At 54.1% G+C, this 20,738-nt stretch overlaps 1 protein-coding gene across 2 annotated transcripts in view; it reads right to left on the bottom strand.

Moving 5' to 3' along the window:
• Positions 1 to 18,664: 18,664 nt before the first annotated feature.
• Positions 18,665 to 20,738, bottom strand: part of Parn (poly(A)-specific ribonuclease) — a 149,401-nt gene continuing 147,327 nt past the window's right edge. For both annotated transcript variants that reach the window (XM_046440497.2, XM_058577952.1), the window contains one exon: positions 18,665 to 19,641. In XM_046440497.2, the coding sequence (XP_046296453.1) occupies positions 19,589 to 19,641 (53 nt within the window). In that variant the 3' untranslated portion in view covers positions 18,665 to 19,588. The remainder of the gene's footprint in view (positions 19,642 to 20,738) is intronic.

Here is a 20,738-nt window from a genome sequence, read left to right as displayed (position 1 = left end):
TGCACGTGAGCAGAGTGGAGCCCACCTGGGGCCTGGGAGGCACGTCAGCCCGAGCCAGGCCACTGACCAGGTGGGGCCTCTGAGGAAGCCTGCTTCTGCAAAGGGCAGGGGCCAGGTTGCGGGAGCCACTTGGGACCTCAGGAGGCCTATGTGGAGACTCATAAATGGGTTTCAAGTTGAAGCAACTTCAATAGGATCCTGGCTTCCCCACAGGGTGCTGTGTGACCTGAGGCCTGTTGCGTCACCTCTCTGTGTCTTAGCTGACCCATCTGTGAAATGCAGGAAGTGGCAGTACTTCCCTCAAAATGCTGCTCCCTAGAAGGTTTAGCACAGTGCCTGGCACCCAAGATGCCCCCTGTCATCAGAATTGTGGAGACGTGACATGGGGGGTGGGCAGCAGCCAGGGAGCAGAGGCCAGTAACGTCCCCCTCAGCCATGTACTCCTTCAACAAGTATTGGGGGATCATCCGCTGCCTACCAGACAGACGGTAGAGTTGGGGAGCAGACAGACTGGCCCTGCCCCCAAAGAAAATGAACACGTAATGAATAATCAGGACAGTCCTACAAAGGAGAAGAGCAGGTGCCTGGCAGGGGGTAACTGGGGTGTCCTCTCGGGACGGGGAGGTCGGGGAAGGGGCTCAGACGCCTGTGTGGGCAGAGGTCTGGGCGTGAGCTGGGACAGGGGCCACAGTGCTGAGGCCCAGAGGCAGGAGAGCTGGGGTGGCACCCAGGAGAACTGGGGGGGGGGGCAGGGACTGCAGGGGACTCGTGGGGGTGATGGGGCACCAGCCACTGGGGGTGTCCAGCAGCCACGATGAAAAGGAGCTGGGTGGAGAGGTCGGCTCCGGATGGGGGCCTGGAGACACCTCGGACCTTCTGCAGGGGTGTGCCCCTCCTGCAGCGGGAAGAGTTGACACAGGGGGAAGAGTGGCTCGCCCAGGGGGGCCCCATACTTACACCCACCCATCTGAAAAGGATCGACAGACCCACACATGCCATGCCCCGCGATGAGCAGGAGGGGCAGAGGTGAGGGGTGAGACACCCTGGTCCTAGAGCTGCCCGGGGACAGGGACATTCACCTGCAGCCCCTGAGCCTCCAGCTGCCCATCCCCGCCTCCCACCTGTCCCTGGCTCACCACCTGCTGGGCCACCCAGGCCTGCCAACCCCAGCTGACAATTCCCCCAACAACCCCCGGCCCCCAGGTCTCCTGCTTTATCTTCAGGTGCCCCTGGGTCTCAGAAGTGGCAGCAGACTTCCCCTGGACAAAGGAAGGACAGGCCAAAGAAGGACCCTCCAGCATCACCCACCCACCGTGCTCCCCGACGGAGGCCGACACGCAGGAGATGAGGAGGTGCAGAATGGAGCCAAGCTGCCCACCTCCCCACAGCCCACTAGCTGGCCAGGCAGAGGGCAGGTGGGTGGTGACAGTTAGGGTACACAGGCAGGGGATGAGCAGACCCTGGGTGGGAACCTCTCCCCAGAGGAGTCAGCAGTGGGCAGACACACCTGAGCCCTCCTTGTCCTCCTGTAGCAAAAAGGGGGTCCCCTGGCTCCCACGGGGGGCCAATGCTCTTCCCTTAACCTGCAGTCTTGATTCAGGGCCAGCTTGAAGTCACTGGGTGACCTGCCATCAATGCATGACGGGGACCGACGGATTTTCTGGGATGTGGGGATTTCCGTGCTAGAATAAGACTATTCTGGGCAAACTGGGACCGTTTGTCATCCTAGGTGACTGAATGGTGAGGTGTGAGTGTCCAGAAGGTCCCGATTCCCAGATTATCTCCCCTCTCCGAGTGTCTGCTTCTGGAACGCCATTAGTCCCAGAGCAAATTCCCTAAGGATGCTCAATCCTGCTGGGGAAAAGCACAACCCAAGAAAGAAGAGAGAGCCCAAGGTCTTCAGCGACTCCACTTTTCCTGCAGGACGCTGCCCAGGCCCTTAAGGGAGCATCCACCCCACCAACCCCGGCCTCAGCCCGAACTCACTTCCCGCTGTACAGCCCTGGGCATGTTGTTCACCCTCTCTGAGCCCCAGGTCTCTGGAATAGAAAAGAGAGAGGCCCTCACCGGGAAAAGAGGGGAGAGGCCGAGATGAGCGCTGGGCTTAGCTCCGGCCTCACCCCTGGCACACAGCAGGCCCTGGGCAGATGCCACCTCCCGTCTTCAGAGTTTAAGCCACTTCCATGACACCCAGCTCCTGGTCAATGCTTCCGGGGGCCTTGGAGAGGCTCCCTAACACCAACTCCCCACGCGATTGTGCTGGGGACTTTCAGAGCCGTTGGTCATTCATTCAGGGGTCCAGCGAGTATTTCCCATGTGCCAGGCCCTGTGCTGGGCACGGGGGGACCGTGGCACTAAATCTGCCTTTAAGGAGCAGCCCCTGGGGACAGCTGGTTCTAGCCAGTGGAACAGACACTGAGGGAGCCCAGCCCAGGACCCGCAGCCGCAAAGCCAGCAAAGCCCAGCCCGATGGAAAGCGGGCTCCCTGGCCAGGCCTCCGAGGGCCACTCCCTGCTCGCTCAGCACAGGACTGGCCCTTGAGCACAGATGCCCCGTGGCTCAGCAGCCCCTTCCCCTCCTCGGCCAGCTGGCCTGTGCCCCTGGCCCTCTGAGCGCAGAGACCCCACGGAGGGTCTGCAGCAGTCTCTGGCAAGGGCACAAAGGAACAGGGATCATCTGAGCCCCTGTGAGCCCGGCTGACTGAGGCCTGACTCAGAGCAGCTAGGAAGGGCCGCCCGGGTCAGCGAGCCCATTCTGTGTCGGGCCGTGAGACACCGCGTTCCCCTGGGCACAGCCTGGGCCAGCAGTTAGGCTCAGGGTCTGTTTCAGCCTCAAGGCAGCCTTGGGAGGGAGGCACCGTCAGATCCGCCTTTTGTAGGTGGGGAAGCTCAGATTCAGAGGGGTCCAATAACTTGCCCAAGGTTACACAGAGCTGGCCCTTGGCCACTGCCCCGTGAAGGCAATGGGAATAACAAAATCAAGACAGCTGATGTTCTGCAAAGCCACTTACACACACAGTCTCCCGTCAGCCTTGCCATGACGAGGGAAGGAGAAGGTACATCTCCCTCTTACACAGCAGGAGACCGTGGTTCAGAATCAGAACTGTGCACTTAGCAGACACCAACCACCCAGTCCCAGTCCCTATTGCCACTGTGCAAGTTACCCAAAACGCAGTAGCTTAAACAAGATAGTTATATTATAGCTCTAAGGTCCAAAGTCAAGGTGTCGGCAGGGCTGCGTTTCTCCTGGGAACTCCAAGGAAGGATTCCTTTCCTGGCTCTTGCAGACCCCAGATGCCCACCTGGCTGGGCCGGTGGCCCGGCCTCCATCTCACAGGTACACAACCCGAGACTCAGCTTCCAGCCTCTGGCCTCCTCTTCTCGTGCCGCATGTTCTCCTGTAAGGGCCTTTGTGATTACATTATTGTGCCCACCTGGGCTATCCAGGTGACTCTCCTTACCTCAAATACCTAATCATACTTGCAAAGTCCCTTTCCCCACATAAATGGACATATTCACAGGTTCCAAGGATTAAGGCTGGGCCCTCTCCCGGGTCCTTCACTCCACCTCCCACAATTGCTAGTGGTCACGGAGCGCCGAGTGCCGGCACGAGCTTTGCCCGTCATCTCAGGGCTGCACTCACATCACCTGGGCATCTTGTTAAGCCCCAGACTCAGGCTCACGAGGTCTGGCTTTCTAACATGTGCCCAGGTGACACCCAGACTGCTGATCCAAAGGCCACACTTGGAACTGCAAGAATCTAGAACTGAGGTCGACAAACTTCTTCTGCAAAGGGCTTGACAGCAAATATTTTCAGCCTTGTGGTCCTTACACGTGGTCTCTGTTTCTACCACTCAACTCTGCCGAGGTTCAGAAGCACTCAGCTAAGCTGGCGTGCTGGCGCCTGCCTGTAATCCCAGTGGCTGGAGAGGCTGAGGCCGGGGCATCATGAGTTCAAAGCCAGCCTCAGCAACTTACAAGACCCTGTCTCATAAATATAAAAAGGGCTGGGGATATGTCTCAGTGGTTAAGTAACCTTGGGTTCAATCTCTGGTACACACCCCCTCAAAAAAAAAAACAGCTAGCCAGGCGTGGTGGCACACTCCGGTAATTCCTGTTCAGGAGGCTGAGGCAGGAGAATCACAGGTTCAAAGCCAGTCTCAGCAACTTAGTGAGATCCTGAGCAACTCTGTGGGACCCTGTCTCAAAGTAAAATATAAAAAAGGGCTGAGGACGTGGCTCAGTGGTTAAGGGCTCCTGGGTTCAATCCCTAGTACAAAAAAAAAGAAAAGTAAAAAGAAAAGCAGTCAGCTAGTACCTGATAGGCATGGTTATGTTACCATAAAAGCTTATTTATGGGGCTGGGGTTGAGGCTCAGTGGTAGAGCGCTTGCTTAGCATGTGTGAGACACTGGGTTTGATTCTCAGCACCACATATAAATCAGATGAATAAAATAAAGGTCCATCGACATCTAAAAAAACATTTTTAAAAAAGCTTATTTAAAATTTATGACACTGAAATTTGAATTTCCTAGAGTTTGCCTATGTCGGAGAAATCCTGTTATCCTTGACTATTTTTAACTATTTAAAAATACAGAAAAGGACTGCAGAGCAGCTTAGTATAGAGCACTTGCCTAGAATGCATGAGGCCCTGGGTACAGGCTTCAGCACCATGCAAAAAAATTAGGGCAGGTTTGGGGGGTGTTTGGTGATCTCTCCGAAGCATAAACTGAAACATTTCTTCAAAACAATATAAAGCTGAGTGCAGTGGTACTCGCCTGTAATCCCAGGTACTTGGGAGGCCGAGGCAAGAGGATTGCAAGTTTGAGGCCAGCGTGGGCAACTTAGTGAGACCCTGCCTCAAAATTTAAATGAATACACAAAAAAGCTGAGGATGTCACTCAGCGGTAGAGCACCCCTGTCTTCAATCCCCAGTACTGCAATAAATCAATGAATAAATAAATGCATAAAATTGAAAAACAAAAAGAAAAGAAAGAAAGAAACTATTCCTGTTTCACAGTCCATGCAAAATCAGACAGCCAACCAGATCTGGCCCACTAGCCCCAGTTTGCAGACCCCGTTCTAGAACACCAGTTCCACAGGAGCATTTAAGGCTGTCTGATTTTGTTTGCTATAATGTTCCTTGCAACTAGAACAGGGCCTAGCACCTGGTAGCTGCTCCAGAAATACTTGTTGAAGGAAAGCAAGTCCCCTCACCTAATTCTCACAACTGCTTACCAAGGGGGTGTAGTTTTAGACACTGTTCCATGGAGAGGAGCTGATGAGAGGAACTGCTCTGGATTTACTGATGGGAAAACAAGCAGGGAGCTGGCACACCCCAGGCCCTGCAGCTAGCCTTCTGGAGGAAGCAAAATCATTCCTACCTCCCAAATGGCCTGAGACCCCGCCCCAGCACATTGCCCATCCAGGGCCTCCTGTAGCCCCACCCCCAAGCAAAGGCGGCTTCCCTCTTTCAAGTACTCGAAGTCCCGGCCCTAGGCAAAGGAGGCCCCGCCCCTAGACCGGGGAGGCCCCGCCCCTAGGCAAGGGGAGGCCCCGCCCCTAGGCAAGGGAGGCTCCGCCCCTAGGCAAGGGGAGGCCCCGCCCCTAGGCAAGGGGAGGCCCCGCCCCAAACTGGGCCAGGGCCCAGGACCAGAAGCCACGGAACTGGCCCCGTCCCAGGCTCCTGCAGGGAGAGTGCTCCTCCAAACAGCAGGTCTGGGACCCTTCGTGCCAGCCACACCTCCAGCCAGGCCTCACGGAGCTCTCTCAGGGCGATGGGCGATGAAAGCAGCAGTAAACTCTGCTTTTGTTTGCTGGAAACAGCGAACACCCCGCGGCCCCCCACCCAGCCAGCCTGGGCAAACAGGCACTTGCTCTGCCAGACAGGGAGGAGGTCAGAAGATGCTGGCGAAGGCCGTCGAGCGCCCGGCAGGTCAGGGCCTGGCAAGCAGATTCCCTTCAGGGGCCAGTCTGGTAACGTCAACATCTGAAACGGGTGGAGTTGAAACCACAGGCGCCAAATTGCTGCTCCTACCATGAGCAGGGACACCTGTCCAGTTTCACGGCTTTTTAAAGCCGCCTGCAGCCAGGCCAACTCCTGCAAGAAACCCACGTGGCCCGAAGACTTGCTGATTTTACAGAGGGAGCTGCCCACCCCAGGACCTTTGCCTGTGCTCCGTTGCCTGGAATGCCCGTCACCCCACACCATTAATTAACTCCTTTGACTTCAAGTTTCAGGAAATTCATTGCACCCTGCACCTCCCTGCCACCGTGCAATTTCACAGTTTGCTTGACTGATCAGTCTGTTTGCTCCTGTATTGGTTTCCTAGGGGCACCCAACAAATTACCATAAATTCTGTCCCTTAAGACACTAGGAAGGATGTCTCCCAGTTCTGGAGGGTAGAAGTCCAGACTCAAGGTGTTGGCAGGGTTGACCCCTGGAGGCTCCACGTGGGGGAGACGGTCCATCTCTCCTAGTTTACTGTGGCTGCAGGCAGTCCTTGGGGTTTCCCAGCTGGTAGATCACGGCCTTCTCTCCTCTGTCACATGGCCTGTCCTGTGTGTCCCCTCTGTGTCTGAGTGCCTCAGACCTTCCTCCTCTTTCTCTTGTAAGGACACTCTGTTATTGGGTTTAGGGCCTGCTCTACATCCAGGATGATCTCATGCTAAGATCCTGAATGACATCTGCAAAGACTCTTTTTCCAAATAATGTCACATTCACAGCCGCCCGAGGTTGGGGCTTGGACACACCTCTTTTAGGACCACGATTCAGCCCACTGCCACCCTGCCGGACTGTAAACTCCACGTGGACAAAGACTGTGTCGACTTTCTTCCACCCCAGTCTCCCTGGGACCCGACACACACACACTCAGACATCCAAGACAGTCGGTGAATATTGGTTGACCACGGAAGGACAGGAAGAACTGATCAGCTGCCACTGGCCAGGGCAGGAGCTGATGGCCAGGGGCAGAAGTCTGCCCGACCTGACCTCTTCCTCCTCTTCCAGTGCGGGTTTTCCCTTGAACACTTGCCCCTCCTCCTCTCTCAGTGCTCATGGTTTGGGTGGAGATGACATCATTCCTAGCTCCAGGGATGGCCATGTCTCTCGAGCCTGGACAATCCAACAACATGACACGGTGGACAGATGACGAGTCAGCACCAACGCGACACAGCTGGGGCTTCTAGAGGAACTTATCCTTGGGAAGCTGAGGGCTTGAACATAAGCCTGGCGTCACATGCAGCCATCTTGCCGCTGTGGGGAGGGGACCTGTGCTTCAGGGAAACCACCTCAGGGAAGAGGAGAGACAAGAGCCAGGGGGATCCGGGAGCCACGTTCGAGCACCCGGTTCCAGGATTTCTGCAGCCACCTCTGTGGCATAAGCCAATAGGGACCCTTTTTGCTTAAGCGAGTTTGAGATGGTTTTCTGTCGGGGACAACAGGAAGGGAGCTGACGTGTGGTGTGGAAGGGCACAGGGATCCAGGGAGACCAAGATGGACACCGAGGTCTGCTGTGCGTGGGCCATTTCCCCCAAGGTCGCCATTCTGACTTTGTAGCGGGCACTGGGCTAGGAAAACGCGCTCCCTGGTTAAGGGACACAAGGAAGCGTAAAGGGGCACCCCCATTTTGAGCATTTCAGTTTCTGGGTGTTCCCTTGGGCAAGACTGGCTGTCTAGATAGCAAAGGGAAGGGGCGTGGGTTGGGATGGAGAGATGGTACAGATGGCTGAGGAGGCTTGGGACCAGTCCCCGAGACTGGGAAGAGGCCTGGGGCTTGGCAGTGTCCCCTGCCACGGGCCCAGGGAGAGTGAGAGCACTCAGGACTAAGAACAGGGCTCTCGGCATCGGCCGCTGGTGAAGGTCTCAAGCTTGGTCCTGAGCTCCCACCTTTGAGGCCCTTGGAGCCTGGATTTGGAGCACAGAGCAGGCCGGGGGGGGGATTGGAGGGGGGGGGGCCTTCCCACACGTATCCCACCCTGTCTGCTCCTGAGACACTGTCCCAACTCTGGGGCGGGAGGTCTGGCCCCCCCATCCAGAACAGATGGAGGCTCACCACACATTCCACTTGATTTAGAGAAATGGTGGATGATGACCCTGGAAACCGCCCCGTCTGTGGGGTGGAACTCGTCCACCTGATGCGTGCTTCGGGAGCGGAGCAGCCTCTGGAGGCCCCTGCAGCTCTCTATCCTCCGCTGCCCCAGTTTCAGGTGAGGTGTCCACGTGGATTAGCCACAGGGCTAACCTCTCTCCCCGGGCCACTGACTTCACATCCAGGCTGCTCTTGCCACGAGTCACTTCTTCCAGGCTTGAGAGACATGGCCACCCATTGGCCACATCAACGGTCACTCATTTGCTTCTGCGGTCCTGAAGCTGGGGCCTTCTCTTAGGGAATCTCTTCGGAGGTCCAGGGTCTCTCTACAGCTCCGCAGCTTCCTGTGACCCACCCCACAAATGAGGTTCAGTCCACCTTGTCCCAGGTGAGACAGGTGTATCCCCCCAGTCACCTTCTGGTTGAGACTGACTTTGTATTAAAAGGAGAACACTCGTGGCTCATCGCAACAGTGATCACCCGCAGGACTGAGAGCCAGACACAGTGTGGGACAGGGCGGGGCTGAGGGAGGAAGCCACGGGGACTGACTGCTGGAGCACACAGGGTCCCCATGGGGTCCCCACGCCAGCACACCTGGACCGGTCACCTCTGTGCACACAGCTTCAGCTCTGGGGTTACAAGGCCACCGTGTGAGGTCTGAGAAGGAGAGGGCTGGGGGATGTTTGCCACCAGGTGAACGCCATGCCAGGGTCACAAAAACCCAGTGGTGATACTTCCTGTGGCAGACGCTACCTGTAAGAGTTGTGAGCAAACAGCCAACCCATGATATCGTTCCAGCATCTCAGATTCCCACCAGGGAACACGATGGCAGAACTCAGTGTTAGGAAAATAATCACCAAGGACCAGTTCCCCAACTCTGTCGCTAAGCTGGAGGGTCCTTAAACACTCAATGTGAAGACAAGCTGGACACACACCCCCGGCTCCCGGCTGCTCTTCATCAGAAGAATCCATTGCCTCCTTTCCCTCTTCGTCCACCCAAAGCCTCACTCTGCACACGCACGTACATGGACGCATTCGCAGACACTCATGTGCACAACCACACACACAGCGGTTTCTGCTCAGTCTGTTGTCCCAGGAGAGGTGTGCAAACTCCGCGCAGCGTTTCCTTGCAACCATCTTCTGAATCAGTGCTGGTCTCTGCATATCCCTCCAGTTCACAGAGGACTTTTTAAGTCCAGTGCTCCCAGGGACGGTAGCCACCAGGGGCTCCTGCAGCTTCCACGTGGCTAGGGCTCCGTGTGTTTTACAAGCAGGACCCTAATGAGCCTCTGCAGCTTCATGCTGAGCACTTAGTAATGTCAATCTTTAAAGCCTCCAAAAAAATGTTAACACAGCATTCAATAAGAGATAAACCCAGCATATATATCCATTTCCCCCCAATCTCTGATTTTCAGTGAAATTGCTGAATTCAAAAGACTAGCAAAGACTTTTAATAATGCAGCGGAGCCTTCTCTGAATATTTTATTAAGTTCCCCAATATAAATAGGGAGCAGAAACATCAGCACATCGTGTGTGTATGTGTGTGTGTGTGTGTGTGTGTGTATAATTTGGTGCTGGGGATTGAACCCTGGCCCTGGCGCACGCTAAGCTCACACATTACCACTGAGCTGTACCCCAGCCATTTCTAACATTATTAAAAGAGATTAGGGGCTGGGGCTGGGGCTCAGCGGTAGAGCACTCACCTGGCACGTTTGGGGTGCTGGGTTCGATCCTCAGCACCACATAAAAATAAAATAAAGGTACTGTGTCCAACTACAACTAAAAACAAAATATTTTTTAAAAAAGAGATTAAAGGGGAAAATAATCTCGAGATTTGTCAATTCTTTTGAACTCCCCAGAACATTTACTGTCTCCGTAAGCTCTTGGTTTCAAGCTATTCTCAAATACCGGGGTTTCATCGTATGTGAAATGATTAGAAAGCCCACATTCTCCCAGGCTGATGTAAATCCTGCATCCTGGGGGGGAAAGGACTCAATCCTGACCTGAGTTAGGTGCACACATTATTGGGGGACCCAGGGGCACACTCTCTGGACTTTACTCCCTGTTCCTCCATGAGGGACAGGGTCCCAGGAGATGACTACAGGGACTTTTCACAGTGTTAAGGCAGAGAGATAAGAGGAGGGGCCTCCAAAAAACCAGAATGTGGCATTTGTTCACTTAAGAAGTACCTTAAGGGGCTGGGGCTGGGGCTCAGTGGCAGAGCGCTTGCCTAGCATGTGTGAGGCACTGGGTTAGATTCTCAGCACCACATATAAGTAAAATAAAGGTCCACTGACAACCCCCCAAAAAAATAAAGAAAGAAAGAAGTGCCTTATGTCCCATAAACTTGACCCCATGGTACAAACTGTGGTATTATTATTTCATTGTACAGAGAAAACTGAGGAATAGAAAACTGAGGTGCCCAGGTACATAGAACTTACCCAAGGTCAAAAACAACCAAGAGATGGAGGCTGGGCTTGTTTCCGGTTTGTTTCTTGACAAAGCATCTTTCTTCCAACGCTTGTGGAGAGAGGTCTGGGGTGGGGGCCTGGAGGGGTCGCCTGGAGCTCCCGCGCTCTGTGACCGACCTCAGACTGGCCAAGTGCAGCGGTCCTGTTAGGAGAGCAGGAAGCAGTGATGGCTGGTTTTCCTCACCACGCTCCTTCCTCTCTGGGACGCTCAGCAAGGAACACTGTGCAGTGGGAAACCATTGGTGTGGGAAACGTTGCCAATTTCAGAACAAACGAGAGGGAAGGCCTCAGTGAAAGAGCAAAAGTCTGAGTACCAGATGGTCAGGGGGAGAGCCGGCTGGGCTGGAAGGCAGGCCGTGCTGCCGCGGGCTAGGGACAGGCTGCCCTCTCAGAGGAGGGACACACAGCCAGAAAGCTCCCTGGCAGGAGGCCCTCTCCTGGAGAAGACCCTGACCAGATCCCCGCTGGAACAGGACAGAGGCTCTGGCTGAGACAGGGCATCCCCTCACCAGGGGACTCCAATTCAAACCCAGGACCTACCAGATGACCCGGCCCTCTGTCACGGGAGAGTGATGCCCATCAGCTCAACCTCTGTGTGCACCTCTGCTTCTGTTCACTCTTGTTGACCTTCGCCAAAGGTTAACCCGGTTCACACACCCACCCAGCTTGAGAGCAAGAAATATAACTCAAACTAAGACAGGTAAAAGGCAGAAGATGCATTGATTTATGTCACTGGAAAGGCTGAGTGGACCTAGCACTGGGCACACCTGGATCCAGTAGGGCTGCTGTCCCTCCATATGCTTGCTCAAACCTGGCGGCCTTCCCACCCACTGTACGTGGGTTCTTAGTGTGGACTAGAAACTCCAAACTCCAGAGCCTGTCTCACTTCCGGTACAGTCCTGAACAGGCAGGGGTCCTTCCCTGCAGCCTTCACCTGTCCCAGGGAGAGACTGACCTGTTAGGGTCACTCGTCCATCCTGGGCAAGGGGCACTGTGATTGGCTGGACCCGGGACATGTGCCCACCTCCTGTGGCTAGGAGGAAGGTAGGAAGGTGTGAATAGCAGGCCTTAGCAGAATCACAGTCCTGTAAAAGTTCAGCTCAATGAAAAAAGCAACCATTTTCACATGAGCTTCCAAAAAAAGCATCCATTTCCACTTCAGTCCAACATTGCGTGTATGTGGATAAAGGTTTTTTGGTGCATGTTTGCAAAACCAAGGACCCGAGGAATCCAAGTTCCAGATGGATCCCAAAGCATGGCTACTGCCTAAGTCCTCTGACAGCTGCCCTGCCACATTCTGAAGACAGAAGAGCTACTGGTGAGCCAGGCTGCTAATTCCAGATGACATTTGGCCTTTCAACCCGGGCAGGCCAAGTGGTAGCTGAGTGTGAAATCACAGCTGGACGTGGACAGTTCTTGGCTGCCAAGAGAAAAAGAGAGGGGGGAGTGCAGACCCCATTCATCTTCAGTGGCTGGAAGGGGCAGGTGGACACAGCCTGCTGGGCATCTCCCAGCTCTAGATGAGAGGCATGGGGTATAAGTTCCTCGTAACTCTGTGGATGGGCAGGGGGCGGACAGCAGGGCTAGAACCCAGGGCTCATGCATGCCAGGCAACCACTCTACCACTGAGCCACACTCTAGCCCCTTGAAATTTCTCTCTCTCTCTCTTTTTTTTTTTTTTGTATTGGGAATTGAACTTAGGGGCGTAGCTACCACTGAAATACATCCCCAATCCTTTAATTTTTAAAATTTTTACTTTGAGACGGTGTCTCACTAAGTTGCTGAGGCTGGCCTTGAACTTGTGATCCTCCTGCTTCAGCCTCCCAAGCTACGGGGATTACAGGCCTGCACCTGGCTCAAGCTCCTTACGGTTTTTAAAATATATTCTATTTTTAATGGATAGGCAATTGCACATATTTATGGGGCTCAGGGTGATATTGTAATATAAATGAGCAATGCGTAATCATCAGATCAGATAACTGGCATATCCATCACCTCAAACATGTATCACTTCCTTGTGTTGGGAACTTTCAAAATCCTCCCTACTAGCTGTTTGGAAACACATAATTAGTTGCTAACCATAGTTACTCTATGGTGCTATAAAGCATCAGAAGTGATTCCTCCATCTAACTGCTTCCCTGTTAACCATCTTCTATTTCTTTCTTATGATTCCCCCCCCAACTTTTTGGGACACACAGTCAAGTGCCTTTCCTCAAAGAACTCAGCCACACTGGCAACGAGATGGCATTGTGTCTGCCCACAATGACCTTCAGGAGGCCAGGAGGCCAGGCCAGGAAGTCGTACTGGGGTGACCCAATGACCAGCCAGAGAACTCCCAGGCTTGGTGCCACCAGGATGCTCTGAAGCTGACCAGTGCCTACAGCTACTGACTGCTGTTCTCGCTGCTGCGGAGGATCAGGTCCTGCTCCAGAAGGAGGACAAGCCTGTGCCCAAGAGAAGAGCCACGTCCTCAACACCCAGAGGCAACAGCATCCTGTTGCAGAATCAGCATGGCCCCAGGAGTCCACCGTCATTTCCTTGCACAGCAGCCTGTCAACAGACACCTTCAGTGGGGTCCTGAGATGGCTGAAGCGAGGCCACTTCTCTCCCGTCAGCCTCCCTTTCTGCTGCACATTGTGCCCTGTTTTCTTAGTCCCTCACCCACACGGAGGCAAAGGAGGGACACAGGGAAGGGAGCTGCTCCTCAATACTGTGCGTCACCTCCTGGCAGGCGCAGGGCTGGACTGTGGGTCACTGGTGTCCAGGCCCCTATGTGAGACTCTTCCTCTTGCCCCGTGTCCTCGCTGCCTCCCTTGACAGGGAAGTCAGCGTGGTCAGGTGGTCAGTGGTCAGCTGGACAGTTCTTTCTTAAAATGTTTATCTGTTTTTCTCCTTCTTTTTGGTGCTAGGTCCAGAGGGAAGCAGAGGAGAGGGACAGAACCTTCTGGAGTCTCAACCGAAGCTCTCATCCCCCACAGAGGGACATTCGCTTCCAGAATTGAGCTGTTTCTCTGCACATGGGTCTATTTTTGCAGGAGAGCTGGCTGCCCCATGCCAAGGTTTCTTACCGCAAATAGAACTTCTGGAAGGGCCTGCTGGTTTCCTCTGGGCTTTCAGACACCTCTTCACATTTCATTTGGCTCCCCTTCCCAATCCCCAAAAGGAAATATTTGGAGTCTCTTCTGTTTCGCTGCTGTTGCCGGCACCTCTTGACGCTCCCTGGGGGATCCCTTCTGAGTAGCGGCAGCCTTGCCTCGGCCCTGGGCCCTGGCCCCTGGCACTCCTCTCTATGGCTCCCGGGAAGCTGAGCCGGACTGCCAGGGTGGACCCCAAACTGAAGTGTCATCTCCAAGTGAAACAGCAAAAGGAACAAGCCTAGAACCCCCACGAGGGTCCTCAGCCCATCCAAGTGCCTCAGGCCCCCACCCGTCACTCGAGACAGGGTTTGGAGAGTTCATCACACTGTGTCATGGGCAAGCAACACACAAGTGAGACACTTCAGGGGATGCCTGGAGTCAGAACGGTCTAGAAAAAAATTCCTGAATTAAAACAGAGGAAGGAAAAACAAAAGAGCACTTCAGCAGTCTGCTAGAGACTGTCCATCGGGCCAGAGCCTCCCGTGGCCAAGACTGGCTTTGGTTTGTCAGGTGCAAGGTCAGGAGATGCAGGGGAAAGTCATTTCTGGAGGCACATTTGCAGAGCTTCCACCTGGTGCAGGTGCCTCTCAGCAGTCCTCTCAGCAGCGTGGCTGTGAGGTGCCCGGGCTCTGCCCAGGCTGGGTGCACAGTTCAGGCCCCAGGATGTTTCCAGACTGTTCTAAGCTTTTGTTTCCTCTCTTCAGGGAACAAAAGGGAGAATGATGTGCGCGGCACATAATAAACCTCTCAGTATGGATAACAAGAATTTGCAAGAGCTGGACCCTTCACATGAAAGAGTGACATTTCCCTTGTTCCAAATCACTTATTGATTTCAGAGGAGGCGACCCTTAATGAGAAGAGAGGTGGAAGTGACATTTCCCTTGGATTGGCTCCCAGCCCTCACAGATCTGACCATAACAAGCGCAGTACATTTCCCCACTCAGTTCATGTAGCTTTCCCCAGACCAGCAGCTCCCAAACAGGGCGGCACCAGGATCCCCCGGAGGCCACTCCCAGACAGCTGGGCCCCAGCCCTGGAGTTTCTGGCTCAGCAGCCCCAGAGAGGGACCCAGGGATGTGCATTGCAGCTAGTGCTCAAGTGGCGCGGATTCCGCTGGCCCAGGGCGGCATTTTGCGATGCGGGCGCAGACCCTGTGTCTGCCTCTTCCTAGGGTGGAGGTGCAGGGGTCTGTCATTGCACGGTTCGGGGCCTTCACTGCTTTCCTTATGATTGTTTTCAAAAATTTTTAATGGATTTTAATTCCTGTTTATGAGGAACAGTGCGATAATTTGATAAATGAATACGATGATCAGATCAGGGTGATTATCATTTCCATGTCCATGAACATTCATCATTCCTTCCTGTTGGGAGCTTTGGACGTAGTTCCCGACGTGACACATAATAAACTGAGGTGAACTACAGTTACCCTGCTGTTCTGTGAACCAACACTGGGACTTCTCTGCGGTTGAAATCATTAGTTGGCTTTCGAGGTGGGCATTTGGAGAGTGATCTCGGGGTCTGGAGCCCCTCTGGCAGGTGTCTGGATTAGAGAGCAATCAGGCAATACAGATGAGGAGCCTTCAGAATGACGCTGTCCCCAAATGGTTCCAGGAAGCCTCTGAGGACAGGACTGAGCCCACGGAGAGGAGGGAGGCTGCAGGTGTGTGTGTGACTCTCAGTTCCCAGGGCTGAGGGGAGGGAATGAGAAGAGGGGAGTCTGGTGTCAACCCAGAGCCCTGACTCCTGAGGCACACAGGACAGGCTCAGCACTTCTCCCTCCCGCATGTCACTGTCCCTCTGCCCTGTGACGTCTGCCCATGGATGGCAGTGTCCAATCGTCGTTAGGCACCTGGCCTTGTTGTTGCACATCCTGAGGTTTGAATTCCAGCTCTGCCACTGACCGTGACCTCCAGGGCAAGTTACTGAGCCCGCACAAGCTTCAGTTGTATCTTTGAATGGGAATCATGGTCCCTGTGCTTGAAAACAGTGTCAAGTGCTTAGAATAGAATAAACCCCCGTTTGAGTTTCCTACTTCAGAAAAACCACAGTGGAGTGGAGAGGAATGTTGACTCTCAGAAGCAAGGTTTATGTCTTAGAGGGTGAGTTTGTTTTAACAGGGAAAGTTCTGGAGAGAAGGGGCCTGGTTTTCAAGGAGGAGGTATCACTTGGTGCTCCCACTGAAGAGGCCCAGGTGGGATCCAGGCGCTGGCGTCCTGTGGGGGCTTCCTGCCCTCTCCTGGGGTGGGGCCGGCCTGGTCCGTGACAGATGGGGAGACTGGGGCCAGGCAGAGTCCTGAGGCGCACACAGCGGGCAGGCCCCAGCTCAGATCTGCGCAGCCGTGGAGTCCAGAGGCCGGCGCTGCCCCTGCATGGAAACTCCTTCAGGACTCTCCTGGCCACGGAGCCCCAGAGGGAATGAGCAGATAGAAAAGGAGAGAACGAGTCTCTGAGGCTCTGTAATGCGGGGCTCCTGTGCCACCGGCCAATCGGGACCCGAGGGCTTGGGGACCACCCACCCACCCAGGTGAGATAAGATCAACGGGGAACCTTGAAATGGAGGCTTGTGAAGAGGCAGAAGCACCCAGCACAGCTTCTACCCTGCCCTTGCCAGATGTCACCATGGATCAAGGAAGCCCGCAGCACACAGGGGAGCTGGGTAGAGACCCGCCTCCCCTCCTTACCCACGCAAACAGGCAGGGGCCGCACTAGTCCGGGTGTTGTGGGCAGGCTGGCCACTGCCCGATGAAGCCCTGCCAGTGACAGAGCCCACTGCTGGCTGAGAGCACCTGCAGGGGCAACTGGGTGGGAGAGCCGTGTCCCCTGCCCCTCTTCTGCAGGAAGAGGCAAGTGCCCAGAGGCTGGCAGCTGTTCTCTGGCTGGTATTGGAACCATGGCAAGATGTTTCCAGGGAAAAGTGGCATGGGCCTGGCATGGAAGCAGACTCCCTCCTCGCAGCCTCTGCACAAGTCCACGCTTGCAGCCAGGCAGGGCTCCTGGTCTCACGCTCTCCGGTCTGATATTCCCCTATGTTCTCACTTCTAAAAAGATCAGCATGAGGATCTCCTCATCTTGTGAATCAGTGCCCCGCCCCCCCCCCAATAAAAGTAACAAAGAGCTCTTTTTTTGCCGTCCTCTCTTTTTGGACAAGAGTTATCTTATCTAAAACACGTGCATTTAAAATGACCCTTTCAGCTGGTGAACCTGTAGCCTTTTTCTGCAGGCCCAGTTGGCATGAAGAGCTTTCTCAAATTCAAGTTCAACGTCATGACTAGAAAAAGCAAGAATCTGAGACAGAAACAGACAAGTGGCTGAAGACAAACTGAACCGCTGTTACAGGGACCAGATAACCTGCAGCAGAGGGTGGCTGACCACCGGCAGAGACACGAACTGGCCTTCAGGGATTCTGTTCCCCTCCTCGACAACATCAGATGTACTGTTTACTCCATGGACCATGCAGGAAAGGACTTCAGGTGAAGTAATGAAACTTAAGTCATGAGATTAAATACAAAGCTCTCCCCAAAAAATTGAACTATTTTTAATACTCACTGGTTTCATGAGCCAGGAGAGGGTGGCTCGGCTTTGGCAGCAACCAAGTGTCAGAGAGTTTTCAAACTGTCCACGTGGGAACTGCACCCACAGGATTGAGGAGGCCCCTCTTGCTGTTCAGCATTAATAACAGCTTTTTTTAGTATAGTACTGGGAGCCGAACCCAGAGATTCTCTACTACTGAGCTACATCCCCAGCCTTTTGAATTTATTGAGATAGGATATCACTAAATTGCCCAGGCAGACCTTGAATTTGAGATCCTCCTGCCTCAGCCTCCAGAGTCACTGGGATTACAAGCATGTGCCATCAAACCCATAAAATTGTGGCATATGGATAAGCAAAAATGAAGAGGAACTAGAATCTTGCACACATGGTGAGTCTCACAGCGTGCTGAGAAAGGCCTGCACCTCGGGTTATTGGTGTGCATGGGCACTAGGGCTCAAACCCAGGGCATGCTAGACAAGCTGGGCACTCCCACTAAACTACACCCCCAGCCCCTGTTTCTACCATCGTGAGTATGGACTCTCTGGTTCTGTTTCCATGAAGTTCTAGCAAAGGTTAATCTGTGGGGGAAAAAATGCACATCTGTGGTTGGTTGCTCCTAGGGGTGGGAGGGATTGACTGGGAAGAGACAGAAGGAACAATGCTGGCCTCTCTAGAAAGCACTCCCCCAACTGCCAAGCTCCTCTCCAGATGAGTGGCAGGGGTTAGCCTGAGCAGGGAGCATGGTGCCTGCTCTCAGTGGGCTTCAGGGTGTGACTCACTTTCCTTACCTTAGGGCAAGGGCTTTCTGCCCCCTCCCACGTGAGACCTACCGAGCACAAGGGCACCAAATGGGCACGCTCCTCTCCATACAAATGCCACCCATAGTCTTTGGACAGTTGCCCTTCTTTTTCTTTTTAAAGAGAAGCATGGGGCATTACCTGTTCCTACCTGTAAGTTTAAAGGACACAGTTGCTCCATAAGCCTCTCCCAGATTCCTCAACTCACCGTCTTCCCCACTGACCTGTGAGCAGCAGCTGTGGAAGGGGTGGACAAAGGGGTGGCCAGGTCTGGTTTATAACTCTGTAGCTACAAAACTCCAGGGGAAGGGAGCGAGCCAGGAAGGAAGTTTGAGGCTTTCCACCAGGGACAAATCTTATACCCCTGAAGCTGCATAACACTATGGACTTCCACGTGTGTTGGGAAGACTCGGATTCCTCCCACCCTCCTAGGCCATGGCCAGTGACCGCCAGGGCTCAGGTCCAACAGGGGCGGTCTGACCCACAGAAGCAGGTGCAGGGGTTAGAGATAAAAAAAGAAAAAGAAGATCCTAAACACCTGGGTCAGTGGCCAGATCTCTTCAAAGGTAAGGAACACATCTATCTATGCACAGAGAGAATATGGCGTTCACTACTACAAGGAAAACAGAAATTACCAGGGTTTTATGAAAATTTCTTTAATTTTATCTTTTGGAAATACATTCTTTATCTTTATTTCCACAATACAAAAATGTTAAATATCTAACAATGATCTACTGAAAGCAGATCTACTGAGAGAGATCCAGGGTGTTTTGCTGCTGCTGCGATCTGTTCACATAACAGGCTGCTACATGTGGTTGATTTGCCATGAATTTCACTCACACACGTCCGCACACAGGCCACCGCACCCCAAACACAGACATACAAGCAGGAAAGACAGGCGAAGACACCGCAAAGCGCACACAGCACTATGTAAGAACAGAAATGACCTTTTACTTGGACACCCCTTAACAGAGGCTCAGATCTTCGGAAAAACAGCAGTTGGGCAGTCCCCACGCTCCTTCATGGGTCAATGCTGTCGGGCATCTTTCTGCCAGAAAGAGAGGCCCAAGCGCTTCCTGGTTTCAGGCAGCTATGGGGAAGCAGGGGCCCACAACCGCTCGCTGCAGCAGGACGCTGACCATGACCTGCAATGCCCTGCCACCTGGGCAGCAGAGGACCGAGGAGCACCTCTCCAAGCAGGAGTGCTGAACCCAGGCCATGACCAGAGGACCCGCAGGTCAGCTCTCTCACAGCCACCTCCCTCAGGTGAGTCCTGGACACCTGGTGGAGTTTGTGCCAGGAAAGGTGGCATGTGAGTACTAGATGATTAGCTGGTTAACGATGCACACATCCGTGACAGCCTACAACCGTGATGTTGTCAACAGTTTGTTTAGATTAAAAAAGGAAAAGGAGAAACATGGCCACAAAGATAAAAGCTGGTCTTTCAGGAGACACGGGGCTTCCACCCTCCCACACACGCTTTATTAAGGTAAGTACAGCATGGCTTCGAGGAGCCGCCGCTCTTCCTCAGGACAGCACCAGCAGTGTGCCCCTCGGGTCTTGGTTACCACGTGTCAGGAACTTCAAAGAGCTTGGCGGGGCTGTCTTCAGTGGTCCCTGGTAGGAAAGAGAAAAGAGTGTAAGTGGGGGCGAGCACCGAGGCAGCAGGTGGGGCCACTGTACAGTGCACACGGCTGCGAAGTGCATAGATGGGTCCTGACTGTGGAGCCCAGTGCCCAGCAAGTACAGGCAAAGCCACAGAAACGTCACAGTCACAGGAGGGCAGTGAACCCTCTGCTCTCCCAGCATGGCCGCCTGTTTACTGGTCTTACAGAAGATTTACAGTGGGCGGATGCGCAAAGCACCTCTCCCTTGTGCACGCACACTGCATTCTTTACTAGCACCATGCTGGGCACTTTCTTCATGTTATCTTCACAAAAGCCCACCACGGTGCTACTGTTTGATATCCGCTTGTTACAAAGGCAAGAACACACTCAGGGGCAGGGACATGACCGCTCTCGCACAGCTGAGAAGTGGCTGAGAGGAGGTGTGCACCCTTCCTCAGCATCAAGGTCCCTGCCGCTGCCCCAGGAGCCTGAGCTTCTCAGTTTGGTGGTGCAGCTGGTACTTGGGGGAGAAACCTCAGGGGCAGGACAGGGTGGAGGAAAGCCTGTCAGTGGGGTCCAGAGATTCGAAGACGGCAGGAGCAACTATAGCCTTTCCAAGGTCAACAGAGTTGGCTAAGGTCCTCCTCTGGGGTTGAAGAGATCTCTTCAGTTACCAAGTCTCACCCTGAGTCAGAGCCTTTCTTTCCCATCATGCCATTTTCTGCATCAGCAGTGGGGGCAGAGGAGGGCACAGAACAGGTGGGCTGGGCCAGGGCCATGCAGGCTCTGAAGCCCGGCCCCTGTACAGGGGCTGCCACGTGTGGCTGAACCATTCAACAGGGCGGCAGAGAACACCAGCAGAGCCTCTCTCCCAGCTGTTAATGCTCCCCTAAGGGAGAGTCGTCTTTGATAGTGCCTTAAATGCAGAGAGACTATTGAACACAGAGTGTCCCAAGAAGCAGGAGGGGGCTGCAGTCCACCATGGAGAGGCCTGAGAACGAGGAGGTCGAAGCGCATGCAATGACAGGAAGAGAATCCTTCCACGAGAACCCTCTCCCCATCACTACTGCAGCAGGACCCAGAGAGTCCGGATGAGGAGAGCAGGAA

The sequence above is a fragment of the Marmota monax genome, unplaced genomic scaffold, assembly GCF_021218885.2.
Source record: "Marmota monax isolate L192 unplaced genomic scaffold, Marmota_monax_Labrador192_F-V1.1 WCK01_AAM20220418_F8-fsc00035, whole genome shotgun sequence".
NCBI lineage: Eukaryota > Metazoa > Chordata > Mammalia > Rodentia > Sciuridae > Marmota > Marmota monax.
This window is presented reverse-complemented; position numbering and strand designations above follow the sequence as displayed.